At 44.8% G+C, this 15,563-nt stretch overlaps 1 protein-coding gene across 3 annotated transcripts in view; it reads left to right on the top strand.

Moving 5' to 3' along the window:
• LLGL1 (LLGL scribble cell polarity complex component 1) overlaps window positions 1-15,563 on the top strand; it is a 99,836-nt gene that overhangs the window by 71,695 nt on the left and 12,578 nt on the right. For all 3 annotated transcript variants that reach the window (XM_027874482.1, XM_027874484.1, XM_027874483.1), the window contains 7 exons: window positions 1,436-1,589; window positions 6,186-6,290; window positions 7,915-8,207; window positions 10,522-10,675; window positions 11,631-11,784; window positions 12,638-12,921; window positions 14,003-14,267. In XM_027874482.1, the coding sequence (XP_027730283.1) occupies window positions 1,436-1,589; window positions 6,186-6,290; window positions 7,915-8,207; window positions 10,522-10,675; window positions 11,631-11,784; window positions 12,638-12,921; window positions 14,003-14,267 (1,409 nt within the window). The remainder of the gene's footprint in view (window positions 1-1,435; window positions 1,590-6,185; window positions 6,291-7,914; window positions 8,208-10,521; window positions 10,676-11,630; window positions 11,785-12,637; window positions 12,922-14,002; window positions 14,268-15,563) is intronic.

The following is a 15,563-nucleotide window of genomic DNA, read 5'->3' on the forward strand; positions in this document are numbered from 1 at the left end:
CAAAAAAACCCCACACATTAATACAGTCAGATAATTCTGAGTCATACCCCCTCCCCTCTCCTTCCCTTCACGGACCTTCAGTTGTTGTGGTCAAAAGTCAGGATTCAGCCTGGTCCTCGTGATCCTCCCGAATCTGGCCCCAACTTAAATTTCTAGTCTTAAACACCTGTTGCTTCTTTTGACCTAACTTCTACTTGATCTGTGTCCCTCTCATAAGCCAGAGTTGTTCCTCAGTCTATAATGCCCTTCTCCCATCTTGCCCATGTAGCAAGGTTCAGCCCAAGCCTCCCTGCCTCCTGTCCTGACAAGATCTATCCCCACCCCCCTCACCTCCAGCCACATCAGTCACTGGCACGTAGCCTGGTGTGAACCAATATTTATCAGCCATGTATTTCATGTCCAGCCCAGTATCAGGACAGCAAAATTTAATTCCTACCTTTCAAGATGTTTACCTGATCTTTTGAGTGTTTGTCTCTCAAACCAGACTAAGTTCCCTGAGGGTAGGGACCATGTATTATGTTTCTCTATTCTCTACCCATCCCAGGACTGGGCACATAGTAGGAACTTAATAAATACTTTGTTGTATGGCAGTCAGTCCATGCATTTGACTCAACTGATAAGATTTCACACACAAACTTATGGAACTCATTAGCCCCAAAAGGCTATAAAGTCTAGGAGTAGAAATGGATTCAGAAGGGCTTTGAAGAGGGAAGAGAACAGTAATTTATAAAGTACTTACTATGTGCCAGTCACTGTGCTTTCATTTGATCCTCACAGTACCCTTATTGGGTTATTCTTATCCCCATTTTCCAGTTGAGGAAACTGAGTCAAACAGAGGTTAAGTGATTTGCCCAGGATCACACAGCTAGTCAGGGTCTGAGGCAGGATTTGAACTTGGGTTTTCTGGCACTCTATCCCCTTTGCCACCTATGTGACTTCAGACATGTGGATGAATGTCAGTGGGGGCAGGGAGGAGTAGCTCCTTTTCTGTTGAGGGCCTCACCATCAGGTGGGGGTCATCAAGAGCTGAAGACCAAAGGTCTTAGAGCAGCTTCCTACTGTCTCTCAGCCTTTTCCTTCCCTCTTCTGAAGGGACAGGATGGCTGTTGTCTCCAGCTGGCTACTATATAGGATCCTTGTGGCTTTTGCTATCAGTTTTTAAATCCTCATCTAATTTGCTGCTAATTGGATAATTATGCCTCCTGGAAGCCCGGGAAACTCACTAAATGTGCTTTAGACTCGGCGTTGAGAGACAAAATGCTGCTTACTCTCCAACTCCCAACTTGGTAGGCCAGGCCTTGTGGCCTGTAGGGGTTCCAGGGCAAGGAGAGCGAGTCGCCTTGGGGCTAAGAACCCCATTTCCCTGCTCTTCTTCCTGTTCCTTCTTTGTTTGAAAGGGCAGTGACTTATCTTTCCTTTCTTCTCCCTGCCTCAGTCACGAGGATGGGACAGTCCGGTTCTGGGATGCCTCAGGAGTGTCATTGAGGCCGCTCTACAAACTGGGAACAGCTAATATCTTCCAGACGGACTGTGAACATGCAGACAGCCTCAACCAGGCCAGTGAGGAGGAGTGGCCCCCTTTCCACAAGGTAACTTTGCCTTTCTTGTTTCTCCCCCTTCCCTAAGCACTTGCCCCTCTCCTTCCCAGTGGAACTCCCTCCACTCTGTGCCCACTGAGGAACTGTTCCACCCCCTTCGAGAAATAACCTTCTCTGCCACCGTGGCCCCTTGAGGGACTGACCTTCAGAGGAAACCCCCTTTATCTCAGACTCTTTGGGAGACCTGCTCCTTTTACAGGGTGATGTCTCCCTTTGCTTTTTCCTATCAGTGACCCTCAAAGGGAGTGATAGGGCAGCTAGGGTGGTCAGCTTCTCAGAACTTATTTAGAAGACTTTCTCCATGGGCCAACTTCCCAAGGATCTTAGAAGTGATCAAGAGGGTTCTTGCCCTTGTTCTCAAGGCTCAGTCTTCCCTGAAGATTCATCTTGAGTTCAAATCTGGCCTCAGACACTTACTAGCTGAACAAGTCACTTAACCCTATTTACCTCAGTTTCTTCATCTGTCAGATGAGCTGGAGAAGGAAATGACAAACCATTCCAGTGTCTTTGCCAAGAAAACCCCAAAAGGGGTCACGAGGAATTGGACGTGACTGAACAATGACTAAACAACAGTTTGGGACCGTTGACCTTCCTGGTCCCTGACACTACTTGACTCCCCAAGTTTAGAGTCCATCTAAATGAAACAAGTGACAAACGTCACTCCTACCACCTCCATCATAATTAGATGCCTTATTCTGGGATCTGCTCCTCTTTCCCTTCCCATGGCCATCATAACTGAGTGATTTATTCTATCTTCGGTTGTCACTCATTTCAGGACACAAGTGTACTTTATAAGACTTATTATTCCTAAAGAATCTCCACGAAATCTTCCCTCCAGTGTCTCATTTGTGTTTTGGATATAGTGGGTTCTGAGAGGCTCCACCTATGGACAAACTGGCATGTGGAATGTGAACACTGGAACGGCTTCAAGTATGGTTGTAGAAACAGATGCCCTGTTGTTTGAGGACTAGCCTGGGTAAATGAAGAGAGGCTTATCACCAGAATTTTAGCTACTAACTCATGGATTTGGGAGGCACAGCAGCCTGTGAAATGTAGAAAACTACAAAAATAATAGCCTTTGGACCTATGTGCTTCCTTCTTCCATTCTGACAGGTTGTCAAGTGGTAAAAAGAGGGCATGTCAGTTTTTACACTTCCTAAAAAACATTGATTTAGTCATGGATGCTTTAAATGTGAGGCCCAACAATCAATGAGTTGATGTACTCCTAGGGACATTGTGCTACATCGGGATTGACTTTCTCATTTTAAGTGAAACAAGAGATAGAAGGTAAGGGCAGTTAAATGGAATGACAGCTTAAGAGCTCACCTCAGAGAAATGAATAGAGAGCTTATTTTCATCACATACCCCAAGACAACAAAATTCATTAAGAAGAGTCGTCAAGCATTTACTAAGTGCCTACTCTGTGCTAAGAGTTGGAAATATAAAGAAAGGCAAAAGCAGTGCCTGCCTGAAGGAGCTCAGAATCTATTAGGGAAGACCATGCAAACAAGATATATTCAAGGTAAATTGGAGGTAATCTCAAAGGAAAGGCACTGGCATGAACAGAGACTGGCTTCTTGCATGTCTGAGATTTTAGCTGAGACTTGAAAGGAGTCAGGAGGTAGAAACAAGGAGGGAGAGAATTCCAGGCCTGAGGACTGCCAGTGAAAATTCAGGAAGTCACAAGATAGAGCAGGGGTGAGGAACCTGCGGCCTCGAGTGCCCATGTGGCCCTCTAGGTTCTCAAACGACTGAAGGGTCGCGCCCCTGAGATAGAGTGTCTTGTGTAAGGAACAGCAGAGACACCAGTGTTGGTGATACAAAGAGTACATGGAGGGGAGTAAAGATGTAGGACTGGAAAGATGGGAAGGGGCCAAGTTATAAAGGACTTTAAGAGTCAAACAGAAAATTTTATGTTTGATCCAGGAGGTAATAAGGAGCCCCTGGGGAGTTTATCAAGTGGTGTGTGTGTGTATGTGTATGAGAGACAGAGAGAGTCAGACTTGGGCTTTAGGAAGATAGATTGGAGAAGAGTTAAAAGCACCAGATAGGGAGAGGATCAAAACAGCATGGTAAGAGAGGAAACTGGCCATTAAGACCAAAGTGACTGGTTATTGATGGGGGAGTTTTATTCCAGAATCAGCCATTGAAATGCAATCCACAGCCTCCGCTGGTGTGAGCGGAAGTAAAAGTCAGTGCCAGATTAGAAGACAAGGTAGAGATGAGAAGATGCTATAATCACAGCAGCTTAATCCTGGCCCTGATTAAAAGGAGCCGTCAACTCTTCAAAAAATTTTGCTGTTGCTTAATCATTTTCAGTCACGTCTGACTCTTTGGGATCCCACTTGGGATTTTCTTGGCAAAGATACTAGAGTGGTTTGCCATTTCCTTCTCCAGTTTGTTTTACAGATGAGGAAACTGAGGCAAACAGGGATAAGTGACTTGCCTAGGGTCACCCAGCTACTAAGTGTCTGAGGGCAGATTTGAACTTAGAGAGATGAGTCTTTCCGACTTCAGACCCAGCATTTTATCCACTTTGCCACCTATCTTCAAAAATGGACAACAGTAAAGACCCTGATTAGAGAAGGAAATGGCGAACCACTGTAGGATCTTTGTCAAGAAAACCCCAAACGGGGTCATGGAGAATAGGACATGACTGAAAATGACTGAACAACAACTGAAAAAGACCCTGATTATAGTTTCTGCCAATTGGAGTGGCCCACAAACCATTTTATCCTTAGAACATTCATAGATACAGCTGGAAGGAGCAAGGATGATACAGGGTCAAGATGAGAGGCTCCTGAGGCCCTCGGTTCAAATCTCAGCCATACCATTTAACTATGTGACCTTGTGACGTTAAGCCTCTCTGGGCATCAGTTTCCCCATCTGTGAAATGGGGGAATTGAATTAAATGATCTTTAGGATCCCTTCCAGCTATATATCTGTGATCTTAATGACAAAATAGACATGAATTCAAAGAGACCTGCCACCATTTTGATGGTAATTTATTCTCATCAATGATAATAAGAACTACTACAGCTTTGGATCACAGCTCCTCAGTAACTGATGTTCCGTGTCTGGAACTCAATCCCTGGGAAGAGTACCTGGATACACAGAAGACAACTGCATGGGGGTAGTTTTTTTTAAATAATTTTTTCCCATTGCACACAAAAACAATTTTTAACAATCATTTTAAAAAGTTTTGCATTCCAAATTCTTTCCCTCTCTCTACTCCCCTCTCCCTGAGACAGTAAGCAGTTTGATGAAGGTTATAAATGTGAAATCATGCAAATCATATTTCCATATTAGGTTGTGAAAGAAAACACAGATCAAAAAAAAAGAAACCAAAAAGAACCCAAAAACTAAAGTGAAAAATAGTATGCTTCAGTCTGTATTCAGAAAACATCAGTTTTTTTCTCTGGAGGTGGATAGAATTTTTCATCAGGAATCCTTTGGAATTGTCTTGGATCATTGTATTGCTGGGAATAACTAAGTCATTCACAGTTGATCATCATACAAAAACTTACTATGTACAATGTTGTCCTGGTTCTGATCACTTCACTTTGCATCAGTTCATGTAAGTCTTTCCAACTTTTTCTGAAATCAGCCTGCTTGTCATTTCTTATAGCACAATAGTATTCCATTATAATAATATACCCCAACTTGTTTAACCATTCTCCAATTGATGGGCATACCCTTAATTTCCAATTCTTTGCCACCACGAAAAGAGCTGCTATAAATATTTTTGTACAAATAGGTCCTTTCCCTTTTTTTTTTTGATCTCTTTGGAATGCAGACCTAGTAGTGGTATTGTTGAATCAAAAGGCTATGCACAGTTTTATGTATAACCCTTTGGGCCTAGTTCCAAATTGCTCTCCAAAGTGGTTGGATCAGTTCACAATTCCACCAACAGTGCATTAGTGAGAGGGCAGTTTTAAAGGCACTCCCAGGACTGATCATTCAGGACATTGGAAAGAGTTGTGAAGATTCCAAAAGAATAGAAAAGGTTATGAAAAGTTCTGTTAGCCTCTCTACCAAAGGAAAAAAAGAGTAACAGGAGCCAGCAACCCTGAATTACAGTCTTACCTTTTTCTTGTTTTTATAAACTATCAGAGGACAATCCCTGGGCATCAAAGGCATCCTTCCTGAAAAGATGAGAAGTGAACAGACAGGCTTTTGCAGACTTTCTATGGAAGACCACACCTTCACAGTCACCCAGGAGTGGTACAGAGCCTAGGAGATCTCACTGTCTATTGTTTGTGGATTACCTTTTTTTTTTTAAATGATTCAGCAAAATTCAGCCTCACAGGCTCTTGACCATAGAGTGTCTTTTTGTGTGTGTGCTCTTAACATCTTCAACAAACATGAGCCCATCTGCCTTTAAAGTTCTGCTCAATAACCACATCAAGTACGGCATGATACCGTGGCGCTGTTGGCATCTTTTGGGGGCTGCACAGCTGAAGGGTGGGGGGAATGCAGAGTTGGGGGCCACAAAGTGCAAGTGTTTTACTTTACAGCCCATGTGCTTATACCCTTGTTCTTCATGCCCCTCCTCTGACCTCTCTTCTCCTTGATCTGTCCATTCAGGTGGGGTGTTTTGACCCCTATAGCGATGACCCCCGGCTCGGCATTCAGAAAATATCACTGTGTAAATACACAGCCAAGATGGTGGTGGCAGGCACCGCTGGACAGGTAGGTGGTTCTTTCCCAGTCAGATCCTAATCTGAGGTCTTAGATGGAGACTTTGGAAGGGGTGGGTCAAGGACCAGGTGGGCTCTGGAGAGAGCAGGCTGGCTTCAGTTACCCCTTCATTCAACATCCTTCTCAAAGACCTACTAAGTGCTGTGAATTAGGTTCTGCCCAGTGGAGCCGCATAGCAGAGCATGTAGAGCTTCTCACTTGAAGTCAGGGAAACCTGGTTTCGGATGCTGCCTCAGACACTTGTACAAGTTTTGTGACCATAGGCAAGTCACTTAATCTCTCTCTTGGTCTCAGTTCCTCCACTATAAAATGAGGGGACTGGACTCAGTACAATTCAATTTAATTCAATAAACATTTATTAAGCATCTACTATGTGCCAGGCACTGTGCTAAGCACCAGGGATACAAAAAGAGGTAAAGGACAATCCTTGCCCTCAAGGAGCTTACAATCTAACGGAGGAGACAACATGCAAAGAGTTACATGCAAAGCAAGCTTATATATAGGATAAATAGGAAATAGTGAACAGAGGAAAGGCACTAGGAAGACTTGCTCTAGGAGGTGGAACTTTAGTTGGGGCTTAAAGGAAGCCGGGATTGGGGGGCGGGGTTCAGTAGTCAGAGCAGAGGAGGGGACAGCATTCCAGGCCCAGGGGACAGCTAGAGAAGATGCTCAGAGCCAAGAGATGGAAGTGTCTTGTTTGTAGAACAGCCAGAAGGCCAGTGTCATAGGACTAAAGAGTGTGCTTCAGAGAGTAAGATGTAAGAGGACTGGGAAGCTTATGGAAGTGATTGTCGATAAATCAAAATAAATTAATAAAGAATTTTTTTTGAAAAAAGAAGATGACAACTGGGAATGTAGGAGGGGGCTTAGGCTGTGAAGGGCTTTGAATGCCAAGTGGCGCATTTTGTAATTGTACCTGGAGGGAATAGGGAGCCACTGGAGTTTATTGAGGAGGGGTTGATGTGATCAGATGTGTGTGTTAGGAAAATCTCAGTGCCCACTAAGGACCTTTCCAGATCTAAGTCTATGGTCCTACGAGTATAAAGAAGACCAAAGCATGCTTCTTGCTTACCAGGAGTCTTTAGTCTAGTCCAGGAGCTGAGATGGCCATAGACAGTTAATTAACAGTACCAGGCAGAGTGTACAAAGAGTCATCAGGCTTTGGCGAAGGGGAGGATAGGAGTGATCAGGGAAAGCTTCCGCAGGAAGTCGGATTTGAATAGGTAGGTATTTGAGTAAGGAAGCTATTGCATAGTCCAAGTGAGAAGCTATGTAAGTGGGACCAGTGGTCATAAGGAGGGAAGAGGGACAGAGTCAGGAAAAGTTACAAAGAAAAGCCTAGGGGCAGCTAGCTGACGCAGTGGATAGAGTACCGGTCCTGGAGTCAGGAGAACCTGAGTTCAAATCCGGCCTCAGATAGAACACTTACTAGCTGTGTGACTCTGGGCAAGTCACTTAACCCCAATTGCCTCACAAAAAAAAAAAAAAGAGAGAGAAACAAAAAAAAGCCTGATAAACCTTGGGAGAAGGGAGGGGGACAAGGTTTTGAGGAAGCGGGATGGAAGTGGTAGCAAGGAGAGATGACCTCTTGCCTTCCTGTGTCTCCCCCCACCAGGTGCTTGTCATGGAGCTGAGCGATGAGAAGTCTGAGCACCAGGTCAGCGTCGCCACCATGGACCTGTTACAGGACCGGGAGGGCTTCACCTGGAAGGGCCATGACCAGCTGAGCCCCAAGAATGGCTCACTGGCCTTTCCGCCAGGCTTCCAGCCCACCATGCTGGTGCAGTGCCTGCCCCCGGCTGCTGTGACAGCGGTCACCCTGCATTCTGAGTGGAACCTTGTTGCCTTTGGGACCAGCCATGGTTTTGGACTCTTTGACTATCACCGCCGGAATCCAGTGCTGGCCAGGTATGGGGCCGCCAGCCAGTGGAAGGTGGCCATTCTGTTTGCTGAAAGTTGTTGCTGGCCCCTGCCGGGCTGCTCATGACCGTTAGACCCTTGGCTGTCTAGAAGAAGCATTTATCAGTAGGAATTTTACAAGGTGTTAGTGTCTCCTAGTGAGCCTTTCCTTGCCTTTTTGGCTGTAACAGCTTATGGGAAGGCTTAAAGTGCCAGAGCCAGGTGGAAAATTAACAAGGGCCACCCTTGAACTTGAGGTGTCCAAAGGAGTTTTTCTCTATTCCCTCTCTCATCCCAGAAGGCTGTGTATTCAGCCTAGCAATGGGCAAAACAGAAATTGACCACCACTCCTTCCCTCTGTGGTCTGGGAACTCTAGCCCAAACCCAAAGATTGTCTGTCCTTTTTTCCCCAAGCCTGCCTATCTTCCTGCCTGGCCATCAGCTCATACCAACCACGTCTCTGTTGTTGTTCAGGCATGTTTGACCCTTTGTTACCTCATGGACCATGTCATATTAATGCTGTCCATGGGGTTTTCTTGGCAATTTCTTGCCATTTCTTTCTTCAGTAGATTAAAGCAAACAAGGTTAAGTGACTTGCTCAGGGCCACACAGCTAGTCGGTGTCTGAAATCAGATTTGAATTGAGGTCTTCCTGACTCCAGGTCTAGCAGTCTATCCACTGAGCCACCTGCCCTAATCCCTTCTCTATGCAGAGCAAATCTGGCGTAGAGCCAAAAAATGGCTACCCACAAAATGTGTTCATAAATGGTCTGGGCAGATCCCCTGTCTGAAAATCTTTTCCCCTAGCTTGTCATAGTACCATAAGAATTTCATTCCTTTGGCTCTTTAAAATTTTTCTGACTCTTAAAAATCTCTAGTTTCAGGTACTTCTTAGGTTGTTATCAGTGCACGTCTAATATCCGTTTGTTGGCTTTTATTTTTTCTAAGTCAGCCAGCTGAGAGTAAGACCCAAAGGAATGGGACCCAGAATAAGCATTTGCTCGGTTAGGATGAGGGTTGGAGGGTGGGTGGGAAACAGACCTTCAGAAGTGATAAAGAATCAATAAGGAAAGGGAAAGAGTTCACTCAAGAAAATAATAATCCTAATAATCAATAATATTTCTAGTGTTTACTACGTGCTAGGAATTGTGCAATTTTCAATTATTACCTCATTTGATCCTGACAGCAACTCTGGGAGGTAGCGTCTATTATTATCCTCATTTTACAGGTGAGGAAACTGAGGCAAACAGAGGTTAAGTGACTTGCCCAGAGTCATAAAGGTAGTAGGTATCTGAGGCCAAATTTGAACTCGGGCCTTGCTGACTCTAGGCCCAACACTCCATCTGCTGTAGCACCTAGCCACCCCTTTGAGTAGAAAAACTACATAAACATTTCTCTGAGTGCTCACCCTGTCCTCATCTCAGTTGCTGCTTTCAGTTTCTTCCCCTGAGATCCTAGGGCTTGCCTGGGTTAAGTTCTGTAGCATCCATAGCTCCCCTCTGCCCCCATCCCCATCCCCATCCCCTGATTCTTGTGCTTCCTCCTGGTTCACACCTTGCCTTAGGCAAGTCAGTTACCCTCTTGAAGCCTCCCTCAGTCAAGAAGAAAAAAATAAAATTAATCCGAAAAAGTAATAAGATAAGGAAATTGAACTGGATGATCTAAGATAGCTTCTAGCTCTGATAAGTTATGAAAGTAATCTTTCCAGAGTGGGGTCTGGATTATTAAAAAAAAAAAAAAAGAAAGCCAAGGAGAAGACAATAATTAACCTAAAGGATTGAATTGCTGGGGTAAAATTTGTTTCCTGAAAAGTCTGATGAGGAAGTTATTTAAGCCCAGGGCCTTCCTTGGTGATCCATCAGTCACAATACAGGGGAAATAGGGCTACTTACTTGCTCTCCCCGTACCCTACTGGGGGAGCTGGTAGATCTCACTTCTGGGAATGTGAAGAAAGAACTGAGAAGTTGGAATAGCTCCAGTTCTGGGTGTTCTGGTAAATGTTTAACAACCAGCTTTCCAGAGGAGGTAGGGGAAGATGTATGCTTGACATACTTTTATGTTTAATCTGCATTGTTATCCATCACTTTCTTAAGACTAGACGGTCAACAAAACAGTTGTTAAGGGGGACCACAATGAAATCAAGCCCTGATTTGTATGTACCTCTGCCGGTTTCTGAGATGTAAATGCTCACCCTGAAAATTTAACGATCAAGTCTCAAGAGCCAGTTTGAGATGTCTCTAACCCATCCTTGAATAGCTCCCAAATTCCCTATTAATCCCTCAGCTTGGTCAGAGAGGTGAGTGAGCTTCCTGCCTCCATCCCAGGTGCACCCTTCATCCCAACGACTCCCTAGCCATGGAGGGGCCCCTGTCCAGGGTCAAGTCCTTGAAGAAGTCCCTGAGACAGTCCTTCCGGCGAATTCGTAAGAGCCGAGTTTCTGGCAAGAAGCGGACCAACCCGAACAGCCCCAACAGCAAGGTAAGAATAAGGGATGGGGAGAGCAACAGGACTGACACTGAGCCTCAGGGTGTGATGGAGGGGCCTTATCCAGTGGCCTCAGACCGCTGCGGTCCTTCCTGGCAAGGATCCTGGCTCAGGCTCTGCCAGGCTCATGACGTGATCACGAGTAAGTCTCCCTGACCTTCAGTTTCCTTATCTTAAGATGAGACAGTTGTAGCCCTCGAACGCAAGGGACTCTGCCACCCTGGATGTCCCATTCATTCACAGTGACGTGTTTGGGCCTGACTGTGGTTCCCTTACCAGGGGAATTTTTAATTATAAAAGAGGAGACTGGAGATAACAGAGAAATCACCCGATCTCTTGGGATTTCAAGCATTGGCCACAGACCAATGGGGACAGTTGGGTGGTGGGTTTGAGGGGTGCTCTTTGGTGTATGTGTAGTTCCATCCCCAGACCCCGGTGATGATTGTAGTCCTTTAGGAACTCCAGGGAGTGGGAGGCTGGGGGCTGAGAAGAGTGAGGTGCAGAGAGAAGGAAGAGGCAAGGTTTGTGTATTGTCACTTTATAATTTTTAAGAAACAAATATTTGAAAAAAATTAAATAATAATAAAAATTAAAATAAAATAAAAATAAAAAACAAAAAAGAAACAAATATTTGGTGGTAAATGTTTTGTGAGATGGTGAAACATTGCTTTTGGGGAGAGAAAGCTCTAATTGAGAAGATGTATGCCCCTCCTGAGGAACTCAATGGAGCCTTGCTGGATGGGAGCCAAGTAGGCAGACAGCGTTTATTAAGTGCCTACTAGGTGCCAGCCGCTGTACCAAGTGCTGGGGATACAAAGAAAGGCTCTAAAGAATATCTTTCTCAAAAAAAAAATTAAAAAAGAATACCTATCTCAAGATAGATATATGTGCTGATCACTTGGCCTGCAATGGAAGTTGGAACTTCACCCTCATGTCCCCTCCTGGCTAGGTGCAGGAAGCCAATGCCCAGCTGGCCGAGCAGGCCTGCCCTCACGATGTGGAGATGACACCTGTGCAGCGAAGGATCGAGCCCCGATCGGCAGATGACTCGCTCTCAGGCGTGGTGCGCTGTCTCTACTTTGCCGACACTTTCCTCCGAGATGGTAAGGCTAGTGTGGACTGTGGAAGGAGGTGGGAGAGAAAGAAAGTCCATGTCTCTGATCTCTGCTCGATTGCTGTCCCTACACCCAGAGGCAGTGTGCATCTGTGGAAGGAGCATAGGACCAGCAGGAGGGAGACATGGGTTCTAATCTTCTCTATAATTACCCTTCCTACCTCTCAATAACTACAGTTATAATTTTCTTTTTTTTTAAATAGTATTTTATTTTTTCCAATTACCTGTAAAGGAAATTTTTAACATTCATCTACAAAAATTTTGAGTTCCAAATTTTCTCCCTCCCCTTCTCCCTAAAACAGTAAACAATTTGATATAGGTTATATATGTGCAATCATGTAAACATACTTCCATATTAATCATGTTGTGAGAGAAGAAATAAACCAAAAGGAAAAAATTATGAAAAAAGTAAAGTGAAAAATAGTATGCTTTGATTTGCATTCAGACTGTATCAATTCTTTTCTCTGGACATGAATAGTATTTTCCTCACAAGTCCTTTGGAATTGTCTTGGATCATTGTATTGCTAAGAAGAGCTAAGTTATTCATAATTGATCGTGGCGCCATGTTGCTGTTACTATGTTACAATGTTCTTCTGGTTCTGTTTACTTCACTTTGCATTAGTTCATGTAAGCCTTTCCAGGTTTTTCTGAAATCTGCCCCAGTTATAAATTTCAATAAAAGTCCTTTGGAAAGCATAAAGTACTAGATAAATATAAAGAATGTATTAATATCATGATTGTTTTTGTCTATGTCTTAACTGGGGTTTGGAGAGTAGAGCCCCTGTTCAATTTGGGTCTCTCTCCCCCCCCCCCCGCCTCCTGTTGTGTTTTCCCCTTCGTAGCCACTCACCATGGCCCGACCATGTGGGCGGGCACCAACTCAGGGTCAGTGTTTGCTTATGCCCTGGAAGTACCGTCCCAGGAGAAGTTCTCTGAGCGAGCAGTGGAGGCAGTCCTGGGCAAGGAGGTGCAGTTGATGCACCGGGCCCCGGTGGTCTCCATTGCTGTGCTGGATGGGCGGGGAAGTCCCCTGCCTGAGCCCTATGAAGTGTCCCGAGACCTGGCCAAGGCCCCCGACATGCAGGGAAGCCACTCTGTGCTTATCTCTTCCGAGGAACAATTCAAGGTAAGGGAGACCACGGGGCTGGGACTGAGCCATGGATTAGCCCACCCTTAAAGAACATCTTCCCAAGAACCTATACTACCACCTCCTTTCCATCAATCCTCTCCAAACTCACTCTCTTGCTTTAAGAACATCACTGCCCCTCAGATCAAATTTCAGCTCTCCTGCCTGGCATTGAAGGCCCTCCCCAAGTTTGACCTCATCTCCTTCCACCCTGATTTCTTTTTTTAATTGTCTTTTTATTTTTTAATTAACAAGCATTGATTTTCTATTCCCGTTCTCCCCATCCCCTTTCAGCCCCCAGTTTAAAAGAAAAACAAAACCCTTATAATAATTGCGCATAGTCAAGCAAAAACAGATTCCCAGATTGGCCATGTCTGAAAGTGCAGTAGTCATTCTACATCTTCAATTCATCACCTTCCTGTCAGGAGATCAATTAGTCAACAAGCATTTATTATCTGCCTATTATGTTCCAGGCACACTTTCAGTCTCTTACTTGATTTCTTTTTTTTTTAAATATATTTTTATTTATTTCATAAAATATTTCCCAATTATATTAAAACAGTTTTTTAATATTTGTTTTAAAAAATTTAGAGTTACAAATTCTCTCCCTCCCTCCTCTCCCCTATCCTTTAGGAAGGCAAGCAGTATCATATCAATTATATGTGTCTCACTTGATTTCATGCTGCCGATTGATTCTCTAAGTTTCTTGTTTTGTGGTAGTCCGGTCTCTTCAGCTGGACTGAGGTACCACAATGTGTATCCACTATGTCCCTTCATACTTAGACTAAGTGCACAGTAGGCCTCAGGTACAGATTTGTTGAGTTGACCTGAACAGACTTCACCTCCAGTGTTGTGTAATGAGAAGAGCACTAGCCTTCGATGTCCATTTTACCCCTTGCACGAGGCCTGGTGTTTAGTCAGATCTCATCCCTCTTGCCTTAGCCTCTTCCCCTTCACCCAGTTTACTCCCACTATGCTAGCTCTGGGCAGTCTAGTCTTACTAGTTGCTCTGGGAATCAGGAGGATAGGCCAGCTCCCCGAATGACACCTGTTGGCTTCCTTCCTCTCCTCTTCCCCCAAGGTGTTTACGTTACCCAAGGTCAGTGCCAAGACCAAGTTCAAGCTCACAGCCCACGAGGGCTGCCGGGTACGGAAGGTGGCTCTGGTCACCTTCACCAGCGTGGCCTTTGAGGACTACACGGAGAACTGCCTGGCCTGCCTCACCAACCTTGGCGACATCCACGTCTTCGCCGTGCCGTCCCTTCGGCCTCAGGTGCACTATGACTGCATTCGTAAGGAGGACATCAGCGGCATCGCTTCCTGTGTCTTCACAAAATATGGGCAAGGTGAGTGAAGGGGTCAGGGGTGGGGGGGGAACTGGGACCTTCTCCATTCGGGTGTGGGAGGGTGGGGAGGGAATCTGCCTCCCAGGCATCCCCTTGGCAAAGTTTCTCTTTGACACTTTTTCTTCTCTCTCAGGATATCTAGCCTGTGCTGTATTCACAGAGGGCCTTGCTCTTGGTTGCCTGTCAACCAATCACTGATAAAATATCAACAGATAAGAGCTTAACGTGTTCCTTATATATATTTTAACACAGGACTCTTCCATATCACTGGGGTTAGTGGTGAGGCGCCCCTGCGATCTAGAAAATCTGTGTATAATTTTTTTGGCCCTCCCTTCATACCAGAGAAGTCTGAATTTTTCTTTCTCTTTCATAGGGTGTTTACAGTATCTTATTGTAAAATTTGGGTTAAGTATTTGGTCATAGGCTCTATGTCATCCGCTGGCCTTTGAATGTCAACTGCGGCTTCCGCAAAACTCCCAAAAAATTCCCATGTAATTTCTTATGCTGACCTACAATATATCAGAACCCTGTGAAGGAGAAAGTTGAGATGTGGAAGGGATAGCTGTATGCAAAGGTAGACTTTGAAGCACTTTACTAGGCAATAAAGTTCATATTTTGGCCAAGGGGGCTGCTTAATTCACATCTTATAGGGGGCTATCTATTTTACCTATGCATCAGCCAAACCTTGCTTGGGTACTGGGTTGGCCCATTTGAAAAATCAGGGCTTATTTAGGTCTCTCTGAGTCAGGTATGTTTTTGTTGTCTACCCCTCCCAGCCCAGAGAAGCTCTTTGGTTGTTGGGTGATGGGGTGGCTTCACTCAAGCAGAGAAAATAGGGCCCTATGGCACCTTCTCATTTCTTTCCCTACCCCATCCCACTGTGACAAAATGATTTTGTTATTTCTGTATTTTGGATGGGTCAGGGAAGGACAGAAAATCTCTCAGCATGTGAATAGAAAGTCCAGAGGTGGGGAAAGAGAGTACAAGCTTGTGGAATTACTTGGACCCTTGGAATGCTTAAAAGAAAGTGTCGGAACAAGAGGTCAGCGAAGAAGGAGATTTGCACTAAGCTTTGAGACTAGGTAGGGAAGGAGACTCATGACCTGGCTGCCAAAGGTGTCATGGCAGAAAACATGTGTTTGCTAGCTTCTTTGTGGTAGTGTGATGGGTGTGGGTCTAATGAGATTAGAAAGTTTATAAGGACTTTCTGTGGCTAAGGAGTGGGCTTCATTTCAGATATTTCTTTCAGTACCATTGTGTGTGTGTGTGTGTGTGTGTGTGTGTGTGTGTGTGTGT

The sequence above is a fragment of the Vombatus ursinus genome, unplaced genomic scaffold (assembly GCF_900497805.2).
Source record: "Vombatus ursinus unplaced genomic scaffold, bare-nosed wombat genome assembly UNPS02014807.1, whole genome shotgun sequence".
Lineage (NCBI taxonomy): Eukaryota > Metazoa > Chordata > Mammalia > Diprotodontia > Vombatidae > Vombatus > Vombatus ursinus.